Raw genomic sequence first — 25,113 nt, 5'->3', positions numbered from 1 at the left:
CAAAAAAAGGCTATCGCTCCTCTCACTTCTAAATCGTAAATGGAGCTTGTTGCTTGTTTTTTTAGAGAAGGTAAAGAAAAGAGTGGGAATGGGAAGAAGCGGCCCAGAGTGATAAAGGAGGAAGATAACAATAAATATTTAGGGTTTTTTTGATGGTGGGTAAATAAGAAAGAGAAAATTGGCTGAATTTTTTAAGAAAGAGAATTTGCAACGACACGAGAGAGGAAAGAGGAGAGAGAAAGAGAGGAGAAAGTAGTAAGTCGGAGAAAAAAGGAAGAGAGTAAATAAAAATTAATGCCGACAAAGGTTTACAAAAACATAAAATGAGTAGATGGACACATTTTATAATGGACGTCTGAAAAAGGCTATTTAAGCCGATTGTCCAAGATTGTGCTATCTCGGTTTGAGATTGCCCCGTTTAGAAATTGAGATTGTTTCTTCTTCTCCTTCCTTTGGTCATCCCAAAATTACGCAATTGGTGACGGAAGGTTATATAACCCGCCGAATGCAGCTGGCGGCATGCTGTCAGAGGGTGACATCAGCGACGGCGCCTCTACCACTAAGGATAGAGACTCTGCGGCGAGAGTGGTGGGCGAAGGTGGAGATGGAGTGGCGATGTTCCTCCTCTTGCTGTTGCGTAATTTTAGGCTCTCTCGATTGATTTTGTGTATTTTGGAAGTTGCGATTTTTCCCAGACTTTTATCGATAAAACGAAGACCCGTTTCTCCAATCTTTTATGACAACCTTTCACCCATTCTTTCTCAGATGGCTTAAGACCCACCTTGAAATTGAAAATGAATACCCATTTCTCTCTATTTCTCTAATTGCTTAATACCCACCTTGAGAAAATGAAACCAATTTATTCCTTTACCAGATCTATAATTTCCACACCCGTTCCTCAGATTTTGATCTTCTGCCTTACGACAAGACTCTGACAAGATCAAAATGCACCAGCGAAAACCATTGATCTCATCGTTCCCAAAATCCCAATTCGATAGCCACCAAAAATTTGGGTATCCTCAATTGCAGTCACTACGCAGAGCTTAATGATGAAGATGAAATTCCATTAAAAAAAAAAGATTGCAACAAATTGCAATACTTGCAAAGAAATAATAAAACAAAATCTTGTGTTTGAATACTGAAATCATGAATTTTTGGGTGACAGGAAAAGGTAGAGAAATAAATAAACTGTGAAATTAAAAAAAAAATCAGAAAAAAAAACCAGGTTTTTAGAGAGAGAGGAAAGAGACGGTGACCTGGGTGTTTGTTTTTAGAGAGAGAGGGTGGTGGATGTCTCTGTTACTATTTATGATTTTTTTTTCTCTTTCTTTCGCCTGTACTGATTTCGATTAGTAGAAAATAATTTTTTTTCTTGGAGTAAATTTATGAGAAATTTTTTATATGTTTCTTTGTAAATGAATCATTCCTGCTATGTGTACAAAGAAAATGGTTAGTTTTCAAATGAATGATTCGGGGATCCCCAATTTTCTCCTACAGAAGAAAAAGTCGTAATTTTCTCCCACAATCGAGTCTCTCTTAAAAAAAATGAAAAACAAAGTTCATTGTATGAAGAACCTTCCCTTAAGATGAGAAGAGAGATAAAGAATGATATCAGAGAGCGTAAATGTCTTTTTTAAGTGAAAGGGAAGGGAGATAAAGAAGAAATAGAAACTAATGAAAAAGGCAGGGACAAATATATAATTTCATACAAAAGCGAGACAGCACAAGATTAAAAAACATGGATTTTAAAAACGTTCATTAAAAAATAATTCAACTCAAAAACTTAACTTAAATTTTTGCAGACAGATATCACATGTTAGAGTTTTTTTTAGATGAGATTAAAAATTCAAATTGAATTAAAGCATTTCGGAGGAGGGAGTACGGCAGAGGAAAGTACTCGGGCGAGTGGCGCGACCAGGAATCGGTTGGGGCGATGGAATCGTACATTGTTAGATGCTCCCATGGCAGGAGTCTCCTTAGGGCCTTCAAACCCGTCCCCGTTTCTCTCAAAACGCGCCTCTGTTCTAACACGCCCATCCGAAACGGTTAGATTCCTTGAAGAAGCTTGGGGCGCCGTGAATTTGTGGGTACTCCTACTCTGTATCTGTATTCCCACTCAATTTTCATCTTCTTGTGTTTATCTGGAAAGTAGTCGGTGGAGGGTCACTTAATAGAGCTTATGACGCATTGCTGTTGGACGCCGGAGGAACGCTATTGCAGTTGGCAAAGCCAGTTGAAGAGACTTACGCAGCCATTGGCTCCAAATATGGTGAATTCTTCTTCTTCTTCCTTTTTTTTTTTTTTTTTTTTCTTTTTAGCAGTTGTAGCTTTTAGCCGGTGAATTACTCCTACTTGTTATTATTCTTTTGCTCCTATTTGTCATCATTTCTTAATCGTAATTGTAGCACATTAAAAATAAAAAAAATTTATGTTTCATGTTTCAGTCGGATGAGATTGCAGAAATGAGAAGTAGTGGTTTACTTTGAATATATTTTGATTTATCTATCAAAGTCTTTCGGTGCTCTCTTTAAAGTTACATACCTAGCCATTTTTTGTCAAAATTTGATCATAGGGCAATAGAAGGCATTTTCTTGGTCTATGCATTAAGTCAAAAAAGACACAAGCGTTTTAATCCTCAAAAGATCTGAGTATGGATGTGTTGTTTTTGGAAAACAATCCTATTTTGCTCAAAATCAAGAGATAGAATCCAAATTTGAAAGAGAATTTTTGGATATATTTATTCCGCTTTGCAAAGAGCAGGAGGCAATACTAGAAGAGCACTATAGAAAGTGTTGGCGATTTAAGATGACCGGGAAGGAGAAATAGCTGAAATTTGAGCCAAATTTTCTCAAGATCCCAATGTCCTTTTTTCAGAAGTCAAGGACGACGATGAAGTTGCTAGCAAGCCCGAAGTTAAAGATTCTTAAAGTTCTCTTATTGTGTCTTTGCATCTCAAGATCGTTTTGCTGTGGGAGAACTGACTTCTCATCTTCTTGTGGCTCCTTAAATAAAATTTGAAAATCTTCCTCAAAGGAATGCCTAGAAAAATCCTCAATAAGGATGTCTGACTTTCGAGAAGAGTCCAAACTACTAATACTGATTGCGCCATCGTCATCTTCTAAATCATTATCCGAGAATTCTAAGGAGGATGATTGGTGTAAACCAAATGAGAGAAATTTTATTAATTGAAAAAACTATTCAACAAATGAAGACAGCAGACCCTTTTATAGAAGAGGGCTACTGAACATTTAACAAGAACTAACTAATAACAGCCAACTAACTAATAACAGCTAACCAACTAACTTCAACCTTTAACTAATAAGTAATAACTAATAAAACTAATGGGCTCGTAATTGCATCAATTTCCTTCCCTCTTGAAAGAAAACTCGTCCAAGTTTAAATGCAGTAGGGTTAGAAGGCTACAAACAATCTTTAAAATGGAAATTTGTTTTTTCTTGTGGTTCAAAAATACTCCAACCAAAAATGCCCTTTTTAACTTATCCAAACAAAAATACTCCTCATATCTACATTCTTGGAGTCTGTTGGGAAGGAAAGACTTTCTGGTATGTTCTTGCTTCAAGCTTCTTTCATCCCCTTCAATCTCTGCACTCCTATGAGAATCTTCTCCAGTATCATCAAAATAATCTACAAACCCACAGAAAAACTCTTCTTCTTTGCTGGAAAATTCAGAATCTTGAACCAAGAACCCTTCGTTTTTGCTTTCTTGAGGTCTATCATGGTGGAAAAAATTTGTAGTTTGTTCCTCATCTTTCCCCTTAAGTAGAGAAGGTCGAACTTCTCCAGTGGAGAGAAAAAGGTCATCTCCAGTGCAGGAGCCCCCATTGCAATTAATTCTTTCACTTGTCCCAGGGCTTGGAGATTTTAAAAGATTTTCACCATCCACTTGGACAGGCAAGATAAACTGTGGTATTGCAAATTCATATATCCTTTGTCTGCTTGAATTTCCACAATCATCAATGGTTGAATCTGGAACAAAACCACTCTTGACAAGATTAGTGAGACGAGGACTAAGCTGCGTCTTGATTTTGCTGCATTCATCAGCTAGTGGGAATTGTGGCTCAATTTATAAAACAATGGGCATTTTACTGGCACTGTCTCCTTTATTAATAAAGTTCTGTTCGAGATAGCAGTTTGATGAATTTTCTCAATCTGATTCATTGCTTTGTCTTCCAAGACATTCACACCATCTGTTTCAGGGCTTGACAGAATCTGAGAAGTTGTTGGTTCATTGACAACTTTAGTTGGCACGATCAAGTCCCGAGCGGTTCTTACGCTGCAAGAACCTAGCTCAGAATTCAACAATATTTTATTGCTTGCAGCAACAGAGTTGTAATGCAAGATTTTTTTTGTAGAGAACATAGGGGAACGAGACGTTTAGTTCTTTCCCATGGCATCAACAGATACAAAATCAGAACCAAAGTGGTATGTTTGTAAAATGCTTCGAAAAACAGTAATCAGAAAAAGCAGAGAATCTTGAAGTAATAGATAAATCTTGGGGTTCTTTAAAGAATCTTGGGACGGTCAAAGGATCTTGGATAAATCTTGGAGCTTGAAGTAATTGATATTGACTCATCTTAACCCTTTGTTCCCTCTACTGAAAATCTTGATTTGTTCTTTCTTGGTTTCCTTGTAGATTTATGTTATCCAGACATGCCATGACATCTTGTAGGAGTTGACGGATCTCCACCACATTCCTTTGGACATTGTCCGCTGCTTCTTCAACCGACAACAAGCATCGGGTTGTGGTTCGTGGTGAGAGGTCAATGATATGCTCGGCCTCTTTTTGGATGAGGGAAGAATCTCCAACATTGGGATTTTTCTTAGCCGCCATTTCGAGACCAAAGATATTGGTGCTCTGATACCAATTTGGTGTAAACCAAATGTGTTGAGATACTCATAAATGAATTAAATTTACCTAATCCATCAGCTTAAGCTTTTGGGTTGAGTGGTGGTTTATTCATCTTTAACATGGTATTAGAGCCCAAAAGCTCAAACGAGCATCCGGTCCAAAAATGGGATCCGGCTAAGATCGATGAGCCAAAAGAGCCACGATCTTGAAGAGACAAATTAAGGATCCCACATTGATAAAATAAAGGATCTAACAATGATTTATAATATAAGTGGGCTACCAATTAGTTTTGAGAAGGAACCCCATGAATATTAATATGGTATCAGAGCGTGAGGTCCCGTGTTCGAACTCCTATAATGTTAGTTCCTCTCCATTTATATTGATTTCCACTTGTTGGGCCTTGTCAATTATCCGAGCCCAGAAGTTGGGGGGGGGGGGGGGATGTTGAGATATGTATCCAACCCATCAGCTTAAGTTTTTTGGACGAGTGATGGTTTATTCATCTTAACAAAATGAGAGAAATTTTATTGATTGAAAAAACTACTCAACAAATGAAGACAGTAGCCCCTTTGATAGAAGAGGGCTACTGACATTTAACAAGAACTAACTAATAATAGCCAATCAACTAACTAAAAACAGCTAACCAACTAACTTCAGCCTTTAACTAATAACTAATAAAACTAATGGACTGGTAATTACATCAATGATCTATGAGACAAACCCTTGTTAGTGGAGTGAATAGAGCCAATTGACAGAACATTTTCCTTGTCCGTACTAACTTTACTTACTACGAGCCTTATTCAAGTTGACTTGAATCCCTTTAGCTAATAAAGGCTTTGTGAGCTCTTTTCCAAAAATAGTGTTAGACTTTCTACGAGAGTAGTAAAGAGGAAGGGGTTGTATTAATCTTTCAGTATTCTTCATACCAGGTGGAAAATGGTTGCCCTTTGACTTTTGGTTCAAAATAGCTTATGCATTTAATTCTTGGAAAACAGTAGGGCCAATATTGTCCATTTCCTTATCAATGCGCACGACTTTTCTGACCAGATGGGTTCTCAACTGACCCGTCACATTTTCTGGGCCAACTGGAGCGTTTTGAGTAGATAAGGGGTCAATTGCAAGCTACTTTTCCAACCTAACCTTATTACGAAACTCTTTGCCAAAACGAAACTCTTGATCTGCCAAGACTTCTTGGAATCTCTGGATATCCAACGGATTTGAAGAATTTGCAATCGACAAAGTCCTTGAAAGCTGAACGGAGGAAGATGACGGCTTGGTAGCGTCATTTATGGCAGCCACTTTTACCACAAACACTCCACATTTCGTAGTTATCTCATTAGAAGTCGGAATAAAGCCGCAATCATTCTTCTATATTTGAATGGAATAGCAGATTTAGTGTTGCTGAAGAGATTTTTTTCAAACCTCCAAGATGGGTTCCAATGGCCTTGAAGCAATTTGTGTTCCAAAGCTCTAAAAGTAAGTCGCAAATTTTCACCCAGCCACCAAAACAAACCGTCATTTCATTCCTGCCATTTTTCAAGATCCCACTTCTCCATCTTCACGTGATATCCATCTAACATGCGCCATTTACTATTGAGCCAATTAGAGTTCAAGGGCCTTCCAATTTCGAATCTAAATAAAGCCTTATCTGCGAAAAAAGGTTGACGTGACAATTTCTGAGAAGATACTTTTGAGGGAGACAACAATTGCTTTCCAACTATCCTGAGCATAAAACCTTGAAATAACCATGGTGTTATCCCAATCTGTTTCCACAACTTCGAATTCCTTCTGAACCCAATAAGACTTGCTCCCTTTTCTTCTCTGAAAAACCTCATCCTCTACGGTAGGGGATGCCATCATGCTATCTCTATATATGAAAAGTTGGAGGCCCCCTTCAAAAGCTTTCCATCAGAGTTCACCAAGGAGTCTTTTAGCATGTCCCAGAAGGTTACCCAGGCGTTATTTCTAAACCTTGCAAGTACCGTTATGAATTTTCTTCCACCCGATGTGGGTCAAACAATGCATTTCAAAAACCAGCTGTGCAAGAATCTCTTTTTATGGAGTCGACAAGTTCCGTTCCCGTTCCTAACTTGCATGAGAAATCTCGAATGCAATGGAAAATGTAGTAGTTCCACCAAAGTCTTTTCTAACCACTGAAGTTGGGAATTTGAAGAGAAATCTGAACATTCCTCCTAGAGTCTTTTATGAAAAAACGATCACTATCACATTGAATCCAATAATAATTGTTTTCAATGCTGCAACTTCTCAAATCCATAATATGGTGTTTGTAGACGTCGATATATCGAAAAGCTACCTAAAAATTCAGAGACGTCGGAAAACGTGCTGGGGTATCGGAAGACTGCATCAGAGGAAGACCTAGAGCAGGGGGACTGCGTTGGAGGAGTGCGAACGGAGGAAGATTGGAGGAAAAAGAGGAGAAAACGGCCACAAAAAGAAACCCTAGCGGCGTAGGCGTGGCGACGGTGTCGATAAGGACAACGGTGGCGAAGGTGGTGGCAGGCAGCAGTGATGCAGACGACAAAGGAGAGAGCGGCTGCTAGGGTTAGGGTTAGAGGGGCGGCAGCGTCTGGAAAAAGGGTTAGGTCGGCGACTAGGGTTAGGTTTGGCGAGCAGTTGCGATGGCGGACGGCGAAGCAGTGTCTGGAAGAAAGGCTATGGTGGCAGCTAGGGTGGGGAGGGAGGGAGAAACTTTTTTATTTACTGCAGAAATGAATATTGGTTCTTGCAGCCATTTTGATTAATTGCAGAAATGAATAATTTCAGAAATGAATTTTGGTTCTTATCTTTTTTGACATTGTGAAATCTGTAAGGCCCATTAAGTCCATGAGGGAGAGTGGGGAGCTCTCAAAATCTCCCTTGTTTGATGCTTTGTTTTGATAAATAATATTGAGCCTTATTAGGTTTCCTTACAGGTTGTTCTTACAAAGACTCAAACCAAGCGAGAAGTTTGAGCACCAAGCCAGAATCATGAAGGAGATTTGCTTGATGAGAACTTTGACCCATTTTAGTGGGGTGGTTTATCATAGGCTTCAAAACCTTGGCGAGGATTTGATGTGGTGCCTTGAGTGTGTTGTAGAGAAATTATAAAGGTTTAGAGGTAAGATTTTGCCCAAGTGAGTGAGTACTTTAGGTATTGTGGCTCACATCTCCTTATCCTTGTGACTCTGAGTTCTTGCATTGAGAAAAGGAAGGTTGACTAGCATAACCTCTCAGTATTGCACAAGAGTGGAAAAATTTAGATTAAAGAATTGATAAAATTACACAATAAACAGTAATAATATTACCTTTTATATGTTTACCTTTTTGGCCAAAATGGGTCAGTTGATCCAAAATCTTGACTATGGTTTAGGTTTTTGGACTATTAATGTTATCATGCCTTTTATCAGTTGCTATTTAATTAGTTGTATGTCTCAATTTCCCTTGGATTTTAAAGTTTGCCGTTTTACAATAAACGATTCAGTCACCTGCTTATGTCGTTCATCAATTATCAGTTCATTTGTCCTTCTCGTCATCATTATTACAATGAATTTAGGTCTAACTAGCAGTACTGCTGAGATAAAGCAAGGATTTAGGCGAGCATTTTCTGCTCCATGGCCTCAAAAGCTTCGTTACCAGGTTCATAATCTCTTTCTTGTTAGTTGATCAAGTTGCATACCGAGTCAAATCAAGTGAGACTAGAATAGACTAGATTCTGAGGTTCTATCTCTCTCTCTCTATAAGCTACGTATCTGCTGACTTTTGCCTGTAGAGAGTGGTGCTTATATGTTTGATTTTTTGACACAGAAGCATTGGCTTATTCAGTGAGTTGTTAGTTAAGCGAGATGGTTAGTCAGTTTGTTGCTTAATTATTGTTTTGGTTTCTCATGTTTGTTTCATCATGCTTGTTTTCGAAAGAAAATTATGCTTGCATTAATAGCAGCTGATCAGGGTTCGTATTCATTGGTTTAAATATAAAAATTGTTCATTTTTCCCTGAGTCCTCCTCTCTGCTTTATTTGTCATAACTCTACTCGTCTTGCTTTGACCTTTCGGGAGGTTTCTCAATGCTCCACACTTGGATTGGTCTTGCTGCAAATTTTGCTCAGTGTTTGGAATATCAGAATGAATTAATGATTTGGTGTTGGGTGTTTGGGAAGGATAAAATAAAGTCTTGGAACATTGTGACTAGAAGAATATTTGCAATTTTGCTATCAGTAGTGACGAAGCAGGGTAAATTCATGGATTAAGATTTATCAAACTGTTTGATATTGTCTTGGTTTACTTTCATTAAGGAAACAGTTTCATTGATGAAATGAAAATTACTAGTAACTTACATCCTCAAAAACCAGGAAAACCAACTAAAGACTTACGGACAGCAGCGCAACCTAAATGATTTCCTTTTTTTGTTTCGCCCCTATGTATTCTTTTGGTTCTTCTCGATGAAAGTTGGTTTTCTCATGAAAGAGGAAAAAAAAAAATCAAACTGTTTCATGTTTCCCTCTCCATTCTCCATTCTCTGTAACCTTTATGAATCGTAGCATTCTACTACTATATTTATCGTCCCTATTTTTCAGAATAAATATTATAACAGTGTTATTTTTTTCTTCCATAGTAATTTCCTAAAGCTATTTTAGATGTTTTATTGTGGAAAAGCTACTCCATTATTTTTTTACTATATTGATAGGGAGATGGAAGGCCATTTTGGAAACTTGTCGTTTCAGAAGCCACTGGTTGTGCCGATGATAGTTACTTTGAAGAAGTCTATCAGGTGATGTATTTTAAACAAGTTTTTTTAGTATTATTTCTATGGCCAACTTTTATCTCATAGATGACGATTCTGCATGTTTCATGATAGCTACAGTTATTGGAACATAAAGTTACTGATCAAACTTTATTTCTATCTAATGGTCTACCTCTATCTATCTACATACCCATTGAGATGAAGAATACATTGGCATTTAGTATGCAGGCATGGTTTACAGGATCGGGTTTCCTGATTCCAATCCCATCCAATTTAAACAGAGACATCTCATTTCAGCATTCGTAGCCAAGATTCTGGAGAAAAAAACAAGACTTTTTGTCTGGTTGACGAGCAATGTAAATGGGTGCCCCTTGGTTAGTCAAAGTAGAATTTCTCTTCCTATGAATAGAAGCCAGCAAAACATTTTGAACTTTTTGGGATATTTGGTTTCTAAATCGACTTGGTCAAAGGTTTATAGCCAGCACCACCTCCGTAGATGTGTGATTAGATAAGAGGATGTGATATAATTGTCACATAGCTGTTGTGATTGTACATAGTCATGTTGCAAGTTTAAGCGACAATTCTACGGGTATTTCATCACGACACCAGTGTTGTTGAGGCGCACCCGGGCGCTCGCCTCAGACGAGAGGTGAGGCAATTTCGCCCAGGTGCGCCTTGCAAGGTGCCCAGGCGAGCGCCTTCAATCGGGCGCTCGCCTCGGTGCGCCTCTCGCCTGAGGCCAGGTGATCGCCTCGTTCGCTTCTGCTTTATTTATTTTAATTTTTAATGTGTTTTTTTTTAAAGAACATTTCTCCCTCGCGAAATACCTTAGTCCACAAACCCTAACCATTCTCTCTGCCTCTCGACATTCACCTTCACCACCCTCAATCTCCGGCCATCGCCTGCTCCTGTCTCCGACCATCACCGTCGCCGCTCCCGTCTCTGACTAAACTTCTTGTTGACATTTACTATGACACTATTTTGGTATTTATTTTTTAAACTATGTTTACTATATAAATATATGCACTATATATATAATTTTTATTTATTTATTAAGGTGCGCCTCGCTTCACTCAGGCGTCGCCTTTGTATCGCCTCTTGCCTCAAGGCGATCAAAGGGTTTGTCGCCTTGAGGTGCACTTTGCGCCTCGAAAACACTGCACGACACCAACCATTACTCTAGCTTTGCATCAATCAGATGCAACCTAAGTTGAACATTTCAACTCAAAAAATCCATTTTCCAGCAATTGGTTTATCCAATTTCTCTTGGAGTTGGCCAGGTAGACAAGCTAGGAAGGTGGTTTTGATAGGTTGGTTCTGGGCCAAATGGTCTTCTCGCAAGTCAATGTCCTTACTCCTTACCATTTCCTACTCTGTTCATCTGTTTTTCCATTGCTCCTATGCATTGAAGTGTTGGTTTTCACTGTTCAAAGAGTTCAATTTATCTTGGGCTTTCAATGGTGTAGCTGTGGACAATGTCTTCAATTGCTTCTTAGGTTGAATTTGCCTCCACAAGGTCACCTACTCTTTGAGGGACAGCGTAAATCTTCAATCGATCGGTTTAGCATAGCTAAATTTAAAATCTATCAATGGTGTTCTTTGTCAACTACTTTTGAGAATTATTCTTCTTTCTCTTATTTGTTCTAATTGAGGTGCTTTTTGTTGCCGTGTTTAGTTTTGGTTTATTTCATTGTTTTCTTTCACTCTTTCGAGAGTTTGTACGTTGAACATTTATGTTCCTTTTTATTATTTCAATGAGAAGTTCATTTCTTGTTAAAAATTGAAAAAAAACAAAATAAGAACTCATTCGTCAAGCTTTTCCATTTAAATATAAATTTATATGGCCTTCCAAAAGTAATATTATCCATAAATCACTCTCCTTAGCTGAAGCCATTATTCATCATTAATAATTTTCCTTTGTTTGCATCTGTTCAGTACTATGCAAATGGTGATGCATGGCATCTTCCACATGGGGCTTATGAAACTCTGATCATTTTGAAAGACGCTGGAGGTAAAAATTTCATAGGTTTTTCTTCATATCCATTAATAATATTGAGATGGATGAAAAATTTTTGTCCATACTTCTTTTTAATGCGATGGGATTTTTTGTGCAGTTAAGGTGGCTGTTGTGTCCAACTTTGACACTCGCTTAAGGAAGCTGTTGAAGGATCTAAATGTTTTGGATATGTGAGAACGTTCCTCTTTACTTCTTTATGAATAAGTGATGACTTCATTATTTTATACCTACAATATTCGTCATATGTGTAACTTCCAATGACACCACAAGTTTCTTCCCTTGTGGAGTGAAATAAAGAGATGTTTCCTTGCTATGAGAAAAATAAAAGTAAAATAAATATAGCTATGAGTTCTATGTAGGAAACAAGATGAGCGGCTTGATTCATGTTGCAAAATTATCTATGTGGAGGTAAGAAATTTTATTTTTCAGGTTTGACGCTGTTATAATATCGTCAGAAGTTGGATATGAAAAACCTGATGGAAAAATATTTGAGACTGCATTAGGTACAACATTAGTCTTACAAATTTTTTTCTCGTGGACCAGATATAGTTACTAAACCTTTAAATAAAACGTGTACCCTCACATTATTTTTTAGCTCAGTTTCAGTTAGGTATGGTTTCTTTTCAAGAAAAAATAACCTCGAAATGTTTGTTCTAGATCAAATTGACGTCACATCAGACAAAGCAGTACATGTTGGAGATGATCTGAAGGCAGATAAGGAAGGAGCAAATGCTGTTGGAATAGCTTGCTGGTAAGAGCTCTTACAGGAACCATTGATTATGACACCTTTTGCAACTGCCATGACATTTTGATTATGATTGATTTTACTAGAATTCTGGGGAGATATTTCTTCTGTATATTGAAAAACCATCTACAAATAAAGAAAAAAATACTACAAACATAAATGGTAAATATTGATATGAATGCTAAACATAAATATATACCACTAATATTACAAAATATAAAGGAAATCCAACCGTTTTCACTGATAAGAAATAGTGCAAAACTGAACAATAAAGTTGAAGAAACAAGTACAATTATTCTTGTTATTCCTTTTTCCCCTCATGGTAATGTGCATCTATTTGTATAAAGCAGTCTATGGGGAAGTGATGTTATGACCTTCCAGGACATTCAAAATCGGGTTCTTGTCCGAGATTCAAGCTTTTAAGCAGTCGACGTCAACGGGATATAGATTCGGCTGGGTTCTCTTCTGAACTGTCCTTTTTATTTGGGTCTTTGATAGGCAAAAGTACGGTTTTTGCCTCCATAATTTTGTGTTTGTTGTTGGAGTGACATTGAATGTTAGGAGCATAATTTGTGTGATGGATGGATAGAATTGGTATTAGTTGAAGTTGTAATAAAATCTACCAATTATAGTGACAGAATGAATTTGAAGGCTCAAAACAACAAATTTAAACCTTGCAACTTATCATTAGTAACTGTGTTCTGATATCAAACTAGTCAGAATCTCAAAATCTTTCCATGAAATGACTTTTGTCAATAATGTTATGAGGTGAACTAATTTTCTTATAAAAACTGTGAAACAATTACTAATTAAGTGTTTGCAAGAGTTTTTAGAATTTCCAAAATTATTTTTAACTTTATCAGCAAAGCTTATTAAGAATGTTTTTTTTTTCTTTTGACATGGTTAAAGCACTTTTTTCATAGTTAGAAAAAAGCAGAGGGTCAAATGTCAAGTTAGATATCGAAATGGATATTGGAAGATCAAACATTTTATAAAAGAAAAAAACTTGACTCCTTAAAGTTAAGGATGAACTTTCTCCTTAATACCACTAAGTATTTGACAATTCATTGTTTTTTTTTTATTTTTACAGTTCTTTTTTAGTTGTCAAATATTTAATGGTCTTAAAGAGGAAGTTCCTCCTTAACTTGAAGGAGTCAAGTTTTTTTCTTTTATATAAAAAGAAATTTGGTTAGGGACATGTTGTGAAAGTACGGTGGATGTCGAAATTATTTTAGCAATTTGCAGGTCTTTTATGCCACCTGACATCCTTCTTAACTAATCTTATCGACCTCTCAAACCTCGTGGCTCCCAAGTCTCACAACCCATAAATTATTTTCCTTTTACATTTCCCTTCACTCACACAATAAATAAATTTACCTTTTTTTAATACAACAAATTTTATTAATGTCATATAATTTAGCATTTTTCATTCAGTTTTTTTTTTTTTTGGAAATTTTTTAAATTTTATGTTCATTTCAAACCAATATTTTTTCTTTATATATCTATACTATATTAAAAAAGGTAGGATGTAGGAAAAACATTTTTGGAGAGTTTGAAGAGTTTTAGAATTTGAAAAGCTTTTGTAACGTTTTATCCACTACTATTGTAAAAATAGGCTTTCTTCTACTTGTTTTTCACAAGTTTCAATACTTTTTTATTTTTAGTTCCTTCAAACATCTCTCAAAGATGATTCAATCATGAAAACATCTCGAGATATTTGTGACATATTCATCAAGTTGCAAGGGAGACATATGTTGAATCTACATATCTCGAATACTAGGTTTGTGACATTACCATTCCACAATTTTACAAAGTTGAATAATAGTATATGTCAAGCAATCTTCAAGAATGAGCATATTTACTCTAAAAGATGAGTGTATAGTAGGAATTTGGATTTTTTTTTTGTTACTATTGTTATTTTTCTAATTAGTGTGTTTTTTATTTGGAATGTTTCTTTTTTTTTTTTTAGCAATATTATTTAGTTTAGGATTTGGATTTTTCTTTTTGTTACTAATGTTTTTTTTATTGTTTAAGTGTACTTTTTTTATTTGGAATGTTTCTTTTTTGAGCAATTTTATTTAGAATATTTGTTTAAAATATAGATAATTACAAGCTCATGTTCTTATTGTTGAAAAAAAAAACAATCATAGAAGTCAATACTTAAAAAAAATGTTTAATTAATAAATTAATTATAAACAATAATTTGTATAGAATCTTAAAAGGTGGAATATAAAACTTTTAGTCATTTTATTTTCTAATAATATAATTTGAAGAATTTTTCTTTAATAATTTTAATTATAATATAAAATTAAATCAATAAAATAATTTATATTTAGTTAAAAAATTCAACATATATAACAAAATGTCAGCTCTAAACAAATATTTAATAAACAAACAAAATATTAAAAAAATAAAATAAAGGACCCATATTAGGTTGAAATAATTTAAAAATAAAAATATTAAAATACCTATTTACTTTTTTATTAATATATAATTTTTCCTTTACTTTTAATTTATTTATTTACAAAATATATCATTAACAATTAATTATAAATAGTACATTTTATAATTAGTAATTAGCCGTCAATAATAATAAATATATATAATAATTAATCTTAATTATTTTTAAAAATAATTATACTTAAAATATTTTAGGTGAAATTATATAAAATTTAAGTTACCTTATAATTAAAAAAAAAATTACGTGCATTGCACGTGGTAATACACTAGTTTTAATTAAATTATTAATTTTTTGAAAAATTCTCCCTTCCTATCTCTCCCCCTTCATTAATCTCTTTATTTATCCCTTCTTTCGACATAAAATTTTTTTAATTATTAAATATTTTTGAAGTTTACTGAAATATAATAAAGTTGGGTATGCTTTAACAAAAATTTGCACGGTGTAATATTTATCTATTTATAAAAATTTTAATATATTTAATAATTAAAAATTTTATAATAATTTGTTATATATCAAGATTTGATATCTCTATTAATTATGTAACCATACAAATATTATTTAAGTTAATGAGTATGATTATTAAAAAATGATTAATTATATAATAATTAAGATATAATTAAAATCTCATTTATTAATTCAAACAAATTTCATATTTTTTTTATTATTTTTTCCAAAATTTCTATTCCCATCAACATTTTATATTAATATTATTCGTATTTTTAGGTATGATGATTAAAAGTAGCCAATTATAACATAACTAAGACATAGTAAAAGCATAATTTACTTGTTTAAATAATTTCCACGATTTACAAATTTTTTTTTCACGTTGCTGGGATAGTGAGATCTATGTTTTTTCTTCTAAACATTAGATAGACCCTCGAAGGTACACTTTCTTGTATCATTCACATAAGACATGACAAAGTTTTAAAGATCTATGTTTTCCACTCGCAAAAATAGTTAAAATTATCTTCTTTTGACTCTATAGAAATGATTTTTTCAAATAATACCCATGTCCATAAAATTTTATAGGAAATGTTGTGTTATACTTGACATATAATTGATAAGTACCATAATAGTTTTCAAATCTGGGCATAATTTAATTGCTCAAGACATTATAAACTTGTCCTAAACATCAAGTGTTGAACTAAAAAAAAATACCATAATATATATAAAAACTATAAAGAAAACTATTAATGGCAATCTCACAAGGATGCATCATAACAACGTGGATGAGAAGAATATGGACTATTAAACGATTTACAACAAATACAACATAAATAAATTCTATAATCATTCTGAGCCCATTCTATACTAATCTTAAGAAGGAGAATTTTCCCCATCCCACTTGAAATATTCCTAAAGGGCGTGGGCAAATCCATCTGCAATTGGGCAAATTGCCACATGATAATTTCCCAACTCTCAGCTAATCACAACACATTGTAACTTGTTCAAATAATGTAAGCACTTGGAAATCACAAACCTTCCCTTGCGAATCTTCACTCCATCTATATTTTCCCCCACATAGAGCAACTATACAATTACTGCCCAAAAAAATGAAGCCTCTTAACAATTGATTAGCATTTGTTAGAAGGATTTCTATTAAATCTTTCCAACGAATAGTAGTTGAATGTGGGTCGACCATCGACCGGGATCTAGAGAGTTTTGCCAGTTCGAGGAAGATAAGTCATGTCCATACTTATAGGTGAAATTAGTATTGGACGGTCTCCTGCATTGATAGGATATAAAATTTAGGAAAAATAATTTCAATAAATCAACTTTGACCTCATACTTTCAGTTTCTATCAAAATTTATGATGACTAACCAACAAAACACTCAAAATGAAATCACAATGGTACTGATACCCAATTAAACACATCCAACATGACTTAAAAGAACTAGTATCCACAAAAATAATACCATAGAGCCACGTAAAAGGCTCATAGGCTACAAATTGTAAAAATAAATGAACACTTACCTAATTGAGGGTATTGATTGTACCACTTATTCAAGTTCAGGATTCAATGGATGAAATTAAAAAACTAAGATCAAAATTGACTTCAAACTAAAATTCGGTTTCGTATTATACCCTAAAATTTAATTCACAAGTCTAAAATGGGTTGTACATTTATCAAACAAGCATGACTGATGGCACTTTCCATGGTAATGCATTCCTTAACACATTAATCATGTTGTCTCAATTCGTTAATTTCAGCAAGTCCTTTACCCTCTTATTTTTCACATATCCTCAAAAGAATGTGATATCTCACACCGAGTAAATCCTTAACCCTTCCCCTACTTTCATTTTTAGCCCATAACCTCAAGCTAGGAACTCCAATCTCCAAACTTTAGACATAACCAAGAAATTGCAAATGAAATCAGAGCATTAGAGTCCATAAGACATACTGGCTACTTTCGTTTCCTTCTTAATTTCTGAGCAGAAAGGTCAAAGTCATAGCTGAAAGGCTGATAAAAAAGAAGCCAATATATCAAAGTGGGACCTGCAATTAGAAGGCGTCATAAAATTACTCAGACAAAAATGGCAGAAACAATGAGAGATCCGAATTCATATATTTACAATGCAGTAGAGAGCAATTTTCAATCAACTGGTGGTACAAAAGTCAGAACTATGTTTGAATGTAGTGTTCCAGAACAAGATAGTGAGATCCAAAAGTTCAAAACAGCATTGAGTCGCTACCTAGTAGCTAGAAATTATTTAAACATACTTAAAGAATCTAGAGACTAAATTGTTAAATTGACAAGAGAAAATAATTCTTTTTTACTTAAACATTAAAAAGTTGATACATGGATATAAACAGCAGCTACGAAACCCTTGCCTATTAGGATAAGTAAACAATTACTTATTAGAACAAGGAAACCCTAGCACCTAAATACAATAGGAAATTAAAAGATAATAAATATAATTTAATATAAATAAACACAATACTTTAGTTGGTGTCTTGGTGATTACCTATCAGACGAAGGAATTGTCTATCTCAGCTCTTATGTCACACTATACAAGAGAACGGTGTAGCTGAGTGCAAGAATTGTCATCTCCTTGGAGTCACTCAATGTTTAATGTTTTATCCTAATGTTCCCAATTCACTTGATAAATTATATGCCCTCTCGTGTTCTTAGCTTACTCCACTCCTCGTAAGGTCTTTCTTCAAACATTTACTCATCTCCAAGTTCAATCTCTAGTTTGGTCCCAAAGGTCTTCAGCACTCCCTTTGTTCATATCTATCCCCAACATGATAGCAAATTGGACTCCAAACATATAAATGCATATTCTTGGGATACTCACCCAATAAATGGGGTTACAAATGTTACTATCCTACCCGATAATTGATCGTCAAGGGGGAGAAAGTAATTGATGATCAGCTTTGGTCCTCCTCACTTGAAACTGAGTCTGAGTCCTTTATCTCACTTCCTGGAATACTCACCCAATCAACGGGGCTACAAATGTTACTCTCCACCTCGTATACCCGCTTCTCCAGTCAACATATCCGTGTTTGAGGAGAAATTTCTTCTTAGTCTTATCACCAATACAAGGAGAAACAAAAAAGTTGAGAATGTAAGTCCTAGAACTGAACAACTTTTCCAAAGAGTACAAACTATCTTCAACCAACACATTATTACTATTATGCTGCTCTGTTACCAAAACTTCTTCATTAATGTTGACGTCCTCCTCACTGTTTTGTTACGGCCCCAATAGTGAAGACCTACTCTAGAAGGGGTAGGAAAGGAATTGTGTTGGGGGTAAGTGAGTAATTATGTATGGAGGGAAAGAATAACGGTTTAGGAGTGGGGACCATGGATAGGAGAGTGACGAGTAGAAAAGGAGGATCGGGAATAGGAGATAATCATCTTGGTTGTTAGTGCCTAAAGGTACCCTCTCGAATTGGTGGGGTGACTTGTACAGCCTACGGGCTTACTTGTTTCTGAATATCAATACTAAAGTGAAGAGATACCTCACAAATTGGTATAAGAGCAGTTCGATGCTACGAAGATTGCTGGAAGATGATGGTGAAGGAGCTGGAATCAAGATGTGATGCAACGGAGAAGGAGATTGTCGATCTTAAGGGGGCAATTGCAACCTTGTGTGGGAAGGTTGATGAGCAACAGAAGATGAGTGCTAGAATCCAGATGATGCTGGAGAGCTTTATGGCAGATGTCACCGGCGGAACTACTTCGTCGATTTCGCAATTGGGCGAATCTTCATTGCTGAAAAACAAGCAAACGTATGATCTGACGCAGATCATCCAGATTCACGAACCCGGGTATGATCGCAACAAGTTCAAGAAGGTGGAGATGCCTATTTTCACAGGAACGGACCCCGATTCTTGGCTGTTTCGTGCTGAACGTAATTTTGAAATTCATAAGCTAACCGATGAAGAAAAGCATATTGTATCTGTAATAAGTTTCGATGGCGTCGCTTTGGCTTGGTATCGTTATCATGAGAAGCGGAACCGATTTACCAGTTGGGATAATTCAGGACCCGATTACTGGAGCGATTTCGGAAGGCGAAAGAGGGACGACGGTGCGCGCGGGTGTTAGTGATTAAGCAGGAGGCAAGCGTTGCCGAGTATATCGAGACATTCGAAACTCTGTCGACGCCGCTTCCACACCTTTCTGATGAGGTTTTGGAGTGTGCATTCCTAAATGGGCTTGACCTAGTGGTGCGTGTGGAGGTGTTAGCTACGGAGCCCACAGGCCTGGAGCAAATGAAGCGAGCCCAATTAATTGAGGACATAACAATTGCAGTCTAAGAGGTAGGGGAGAGTGCTTTGGATCGGAAAACGAAGATGACGGCTGTGGGGGGCAAAAGCAGCGATCAAAACAGGTGAGTCAACTCCTACCGGAACGGTTACCCTAGCCAGCAAAACCAATGCCGCCGCATCGAACGTGCCGGTACCGATGGCCAAGAAAGAGGCCACCTACAAACGTCTAATGGAGGAGGAATATAGGAAGAGGGAATGTGGTCTCTGCTTCAAATGTGAGGAAAGGTACACCGTTGGACACCGTAGCAAGAATCACAGTTGCGAGTAATAGTGGTGCACAATGATGAAAAGTTGGATCGGAAGAGGAAGAATAGGGGATCGAAATTGATGACTGCTCTGACGAGAAGGGTAAAGCCGTGATGTGCTGCTTGAATATGATCGTGAGTTTAACGACCCTAGGCATGATCAAAATTCAAAGGACCTTGCAGGGATGAGAGGTTGTGGTCCTATTAGATTGCGGCGCCACGCATAACTTCCTTTCACAGAAGTTGGTCAACGAATTGAGGATTCCACAATCGGATACGTCCAATTATGGGATCATCACTGGTACATGAACGGTTGTCAAGGGCCAGTGAATCTGCAATGGAGTAGTGTTAGAACTCCCAGAGATTATGATGGTGGAGGATTTCTTACCGATCAAACTGAATGATTTGGATGTCATCCTAGGAATGAAATGGCTGCAGTCAATGGGCAAGATGGAAACTGATTGGCCATCCCTATCAATGTCTTTTGTTCAAGGAAACAAGAAGATTACTCTAAAAGGGGATCCGACTCTGGCTTGTTTGGAGGTCTCTCGTAAGAGGCTAGCTCGATCATGGCAGAATATTGACGAGGGCTATGTGGTGGAACTTAGGGCCATGACAGCCCAAGGACCAGAGCGAATTGAGGGATTGGGTATCCGAAGTAGGGAATTGTCATCTACAGTCCAGCGGCTTCTGGGAGAATATCAGGATGTCTTTCATCCTATTGATCTACTACCACCACAGCGTGAGATTGATCACCGAATTCCGATCAAGGATGGGGAACCCCCGGTGAACGTTTGTCCTTACCGTTATGCTCACGCACAGAAGACGGAGATTGAAAAAATGATTGGAGATATGATCCAAAATGGGCTTACTCAACCGAGTGTGAGTCCCTATTCTAGCCCGGTGATATTAATCAAGAAAAAGGATGGTAGTTGGCAGTTCTACGTGGATTATAGAGCCTTCAACAACGTGACCGTCCCGGACAAATTTCCTATTCCTGTGATTGATGAGCTGCTTGATGAATTACATGGGTCTTGTATCTATTCCAAGATAGATCTCAAATCTGGGTATCACCAAATTAGAATGGCGCCAGAAGATGTGCAAAAGACCGCCTTTAGAACCCACGAGAGCCACTATGAATTCTTAGTAATGTCGTTTGGGCTAACCAACGCCCCTGCAACATTCCAGTCGTTGATGAATAAGATCTTTCGGCCATTTTTGCGTAAGTTTGTATTTGTCTTTTTCGATGATATTCTCATTTACAGTCAAGACTTGCATTTGCATATTATTCATTTGACTGTTGTGTTCAATCTGTTGCGAGACTACTCCCTGTATGCGAATTTCAAGAAATGTAGCTTTGTACAGGACAAAGTCATATCTCGGGCATTGGGTGTCTGCCGAAGGTGTTGAGGCCAATCCAGAAAAAATTCAAGCGATGTTGCAATGGCCTATCCCAACTAATATATAGGAACTCTGGGGATTTCTTGGATTGACGGGATAGTACAGGAAGTTTGTATTGAACTATGGAACATTGGCAGCCCCTCTCACCCAACTACTCAAAAAAGATGCTTTTGAATGGACCAAGCAAGCTACCGATGCCTTTGAGAAACTTAAGACAACGATGGTGATCATGCCGGTATTGGCCTTGCCAGACTTCAACCTGCCCTTTGTGATCGAAACAGACGCATCCGACACAGGATTGGGAGCGGTTCTTACTCAAGTGCAACGACCCATTGCTTATTTCAGCCATACCTTATCCCATCAAGGACAGGCAAAGTCGGTCATAAGCATGAATTGATGGCAGTGAAATTAGCCATTCAAAAGTGGAGGCCCTATTTGCCCAGCCATGAATTTATTGTGCGCACGAATCAAAAAGCACTGAAATACCTCTTGGAGCAGAGGATCGTTCAACCGGAGTATCAGAAATGGGTCTCAAAGCTCCTTGGTTATGATTTTGAAATCCAATACAAGCCGGGCCTTGAGACCAAAGCGGCGGATGCTTTGTCGAGGATGCCCCCCGGATCTCAACTCACTATTATGGCTGTCCCAACCTTGTTGGTGTGGAGTTGCTCAAAGCAGAGGTCCTATCGAAGATTATGGCAGAGTTGGTAACTGATCAGGATAGCTATCCTAAGTATAGCTTGCAAGAAGGGGTTCTTTGTTGCAAGGACCGAATGGTGAACTCAAGTACTTTTGCCTTGAGACCAACAATTCTGATCTATACCACAACTCTATCATGGGGGGCATTCGGGATTTTTAAGTACATGTAAGAGGATTACCAGTGAACTCTTTTGGCAGGGCATGAAAGCCGACGTGAAGAAGTTCGTTGAGCATGCTATATTTGTCAATGCAACAAGGCCTCCATGGTGTCACCTACCGGCCTGCTTCAACCCTTGGCTGTGCCCGACCATGTTTGGGAGGATATTACAATGGATTTTGTTGAAGCGTAGCATCGCCTATCATATGTAGACCGATGGTCAAACGGAGATTGTTAACAAGTGCCTTGAAACTTACCTCCGTTGTTTTTGCAAAGAGACACCACGGACACGAGGACAATGGCTACCGTCAAGGAAGCATGAACATGTTATTTTTTACAAAGTGTCTGTGTCTGACACGTGTCGGACACGGATACGTCCGAACACATGTTCGACACGCGAAATAGTGTGTCCATTTTATTATTATTATTTTTTTATTTCGGACACGTGATGGACACGCCATAGACACGCTTTGGACACACTGAGTATATGGTGGTTGCCATAGCTAGTGGTTGTTCTGTGTCAGCCTTCGTACAAAGGGTTGTCTAAAGATGAAGAAGAAAAAGAAAAAGAGATTGTGACAGAAGAGAAGAAAAAAATTACAGCACAAAAGAAGTGGGAGAAGAAAGAGAGAGAGAAGCAGAAACTTCTGGCGAAAGAGAAGTTGAAGAAGAAGGAAAAAAAAGAAGTAGAAGTGAAAAAATTCGAAGAAGATGAAGAAAAACAAGTGTTGGGCTGCTGCATGCAGCATTCCTTCTCCATGTTTGAAGGATGGCAATATTTCCTTTCTAATAAATCAAAGGCTGACAGTATTTTCCATGACTAACAGATGGCGGAAAGTAGTATTAACAGCAGAAAGTTTATTTAAAGCCATAACACTGCCTTTATTTTTTACCATTTTTTTAACAATAACCTATCGAGATCTTTTTTTTTTTCCTGAATATCTCCATTTTTTTCCTACTTATTTATGTTAACATTTATTTAATTTAAACATTAAATAATTTTGTTAATATTTCTATTTCTTAAACTTTGAGTATTTGTTTTTTTTTCATATATTATTTAAAAAAAATAAAATAAATAACGTGTCCCCAACGTGTCCGTGTCCTACATTTTTAGAAATTGGCGTGTCGCCATGTCTGTGTCGTGTCGTATCCGTGTCCGTGCTTCTTAGGCTACCATGGGCAGAGTATTGGTATAACACCACTTTCCATAACGCCCTGGAGCCACCCCTTTTCAGTCCATCTATGGCCCCACCCCCCCCCCCCCCCCCACTCCTATTAAGGCAGTTAGAAGACATCCAATGCTGCCCTTGATTAATAGTTGGCGGATAGGGACTCTGCTCTTGCTGTCCTCAAGGAAAATTTACACTGTGCTCAAAACAGAATGAAAAAAATGGCTGATCGCCACTACATGAAGAGGGACTTTCAAGTGGGTGATGAAGTGTTCCACAAAATCCGTCCTTACAGGCAGTGGTCACTGGCCAAGCGTCACAATGAGAAGCTGTCTGCCAAGTATTTCAGGCCTTATCGCATCCTACAGAAGATTGGCCCAGTGGCTTATAAGCTGGACCTCCCAGCCAGCACTAGCATCCATCCCACCTTCCATGTTTCACAACTGAAGAGGGCAGTAGGCACTGATTTGCCTGTGCAGCCTATTCCACGCTTGCTCACTGAGGAGTTTGAATGGATAGCTGAACTCGAGGAGATCTTTGCCACGGGTATCAATGAGGCCATTGGTGCACAGGAGGCTTTGGTTCGTTGGAAAGGCTTGCCGGAAGAGGAGGCCACTTGGGAGACATTCTCGGATCTACAATAGCAATTTCCTGATTTCCCCCTTGAGGACAAGGAGGTTCTGACGAAGGGGGAAGTTGTTAGGGCCCCAATAGTGAAGACCTATTCCAGAAGGGGAAAGGAATTGTGTTGGGGGTAAGTGAGTAATTATGTATGAAGGGAAAGAATAACGGTTTAGGAGTGGGGGCCATGGATAAGAGAGTGACGAGTAGAAAAGGAGGATTGGGAATAGGAGAGGATCATCTTGGTTGTTAGTGCCTAAAGGTAGCTAGGGAGAGATTACCCACCCTCTTGAATTGGTGGGGTGACTTGTACAGCTTACGGGCTTGTTTCTAAATATCAATACTAAGGTGAGGAGATACCTCACATATTTTAACTAGAGTAAAAAGAAAGACTGTTTTCATCTCCCAGAACTTGCTTGGATTTGTTGAATATCAATCTTATAATGAAGAAGACTTGAATCCAAATTCAAATGATCCATTTTAAACGATTGATGGTTGAAACTTGAAAGCTTGCAACAATCGGAAACTTGGTATGAAAAAGGAATCAAGTTTGGGATCTTGAATTTCAACGTAAGGAGGTAGGAGATCATATAAATCTGGTTAACTTGAATACAAACCTCAGAGAAATCGAGCAGATTTAAAGTATTGGAAGAACAGTTCACTAGTTCCCCAAAATGACTTCCCAAAGCTTCAAGACACTGCCGATTCAAATACCTAAGAGGTAAATCACAAATACGAAGCCATCCTCCATAGCCTTCCACTACTACTTTTTTGCTGTGTTTAGAAAAATTCCACCCCTCAATTTTCAAATGGAAATTTCCATTTTTTCTCCATTTTCCATTTTTTCCTAGATTATTCAAAGATATTCCATCTCATTAATGCTTTATTGGCCATGAAAGGGCTGATATTGCAATGTTGGGGAATTTTCTCTGAGGACAAAGGAAATAGTGTAACCATCATGGTTTGGCCTAGTTGTCAACAAGGGCCAATGTAAGTAGTAAAGGGCTTAGAGGGAATGGGTTCAAACCATGGTGGCCACCTGCCTAGGATTTAATATCCTATGAGTTACCTTGAAAACCAAATGAAGTAGGGTCGGACAGTTGTCCCGTGAGATTAGTCAAAGTGAGGGCAAGCGAGCCCAAACATTAACGGATAAAAAAAAGGAAAAAGGAAATATTGTTTCAATCATCATGAACATACAATCTTGTGA

The 25,113-nt window shown here is 37.2% G+C and overlaps 3 protein-coding genes across 4 annotated transcripts in view; 2 read left to right on the top strand and 1 right to left on the bottom strand.

The window, feature by feature from the left end:
• The first annotated feature begins 397 nt into the window (after positions 1–397).
• Positions 398–13,062, top strand: LOC111023230 (Haloacid dehalogenase-like hydrolase (HAD) superfamily protein). Of its 2 annotated transcripts, none has more exons than XM_088127592.1 (9): positions 398–2,045; positions 2,153–2,269; positions 8,424–8,506; positions 9,554–9,637; positions 11,546–11,621; positions 11,725–11,797; positions 12,057–12,130; positions 12,285–12,378; positions 12,754–13,062. In XM_088127592.1, the coding sequence occupies exons 1-9, from the start codon at positions 1,934–1,936 to the stop codon at positions 12,839–12,841; spliced, it is 801 nt and encodes a 266-aa protein (XP_087983718.1). In that variant the 5' UTR covers positions 398–1,933; the 3' UTR covers positions 12,842–13,062. The 2 variants fall into 2 exon arrangements, with proteins under 2 accessions (XP_087983718.1, XP_087983719.1); XM_088127593.1 differs by having other exon boundaries at positions 405–2,045; positions 12,723–13,062.
• Positions 13,063–16,059: 2,997 nt separating this feature from the next.
• LOC111023226 (transmembrane protein (DUF616)) overlaps positions 16,060–25,113 on the bottom strand; it is a 28,968-nt gene continuing 19,914 nt past the window's right edge. Inside the window, exons 9-10 of the mRNA XM_088126964.1 lie at positions 17,237–17,331; positions 16,060–16,559 (exon numbers count right to left, since the gene is read on the bottom strand). The gene's annotated coding sequence lies outside the window, so the exon portion shown is untranslated. The remainder of the gene's footprint in view (positions 16,560–17,236; positions 17,332–25,113) is intronic.
• On the top strand, positions 23,504–23,926 carry LOC148209721 (uncharacterized). Its single transcript, XM_088126965.1, has one exon. It carries the CDS (start codon positions 23,504–23,506, stop codon positions 23,924–23,926), a length of 423 nt encoding a protein of 140 aa, XP_087983091.1.

The sequence above is a fragment of the Momordica charantia genome (assembly GCF_013281855.1).
Source record: "Momordica charantia cultivar OHB3-1 chromosome 8 unlocalized genomic scaffold, Mcharantia_2.0 BLBB01000008.1, whole genome shotgun sequence".
NCBI classification, from domain to species: Eukaryota; Viridiplantae; Streptophyta; class Magnoliopsida; order Cucurbitales; family Cucurbitaceae; genus Momordica; species Momordica charantia.
Note: the sequence above shows the minus strand (reverse complement) of the source record. Positions and strands in the feature narration are given on the sequence as shown.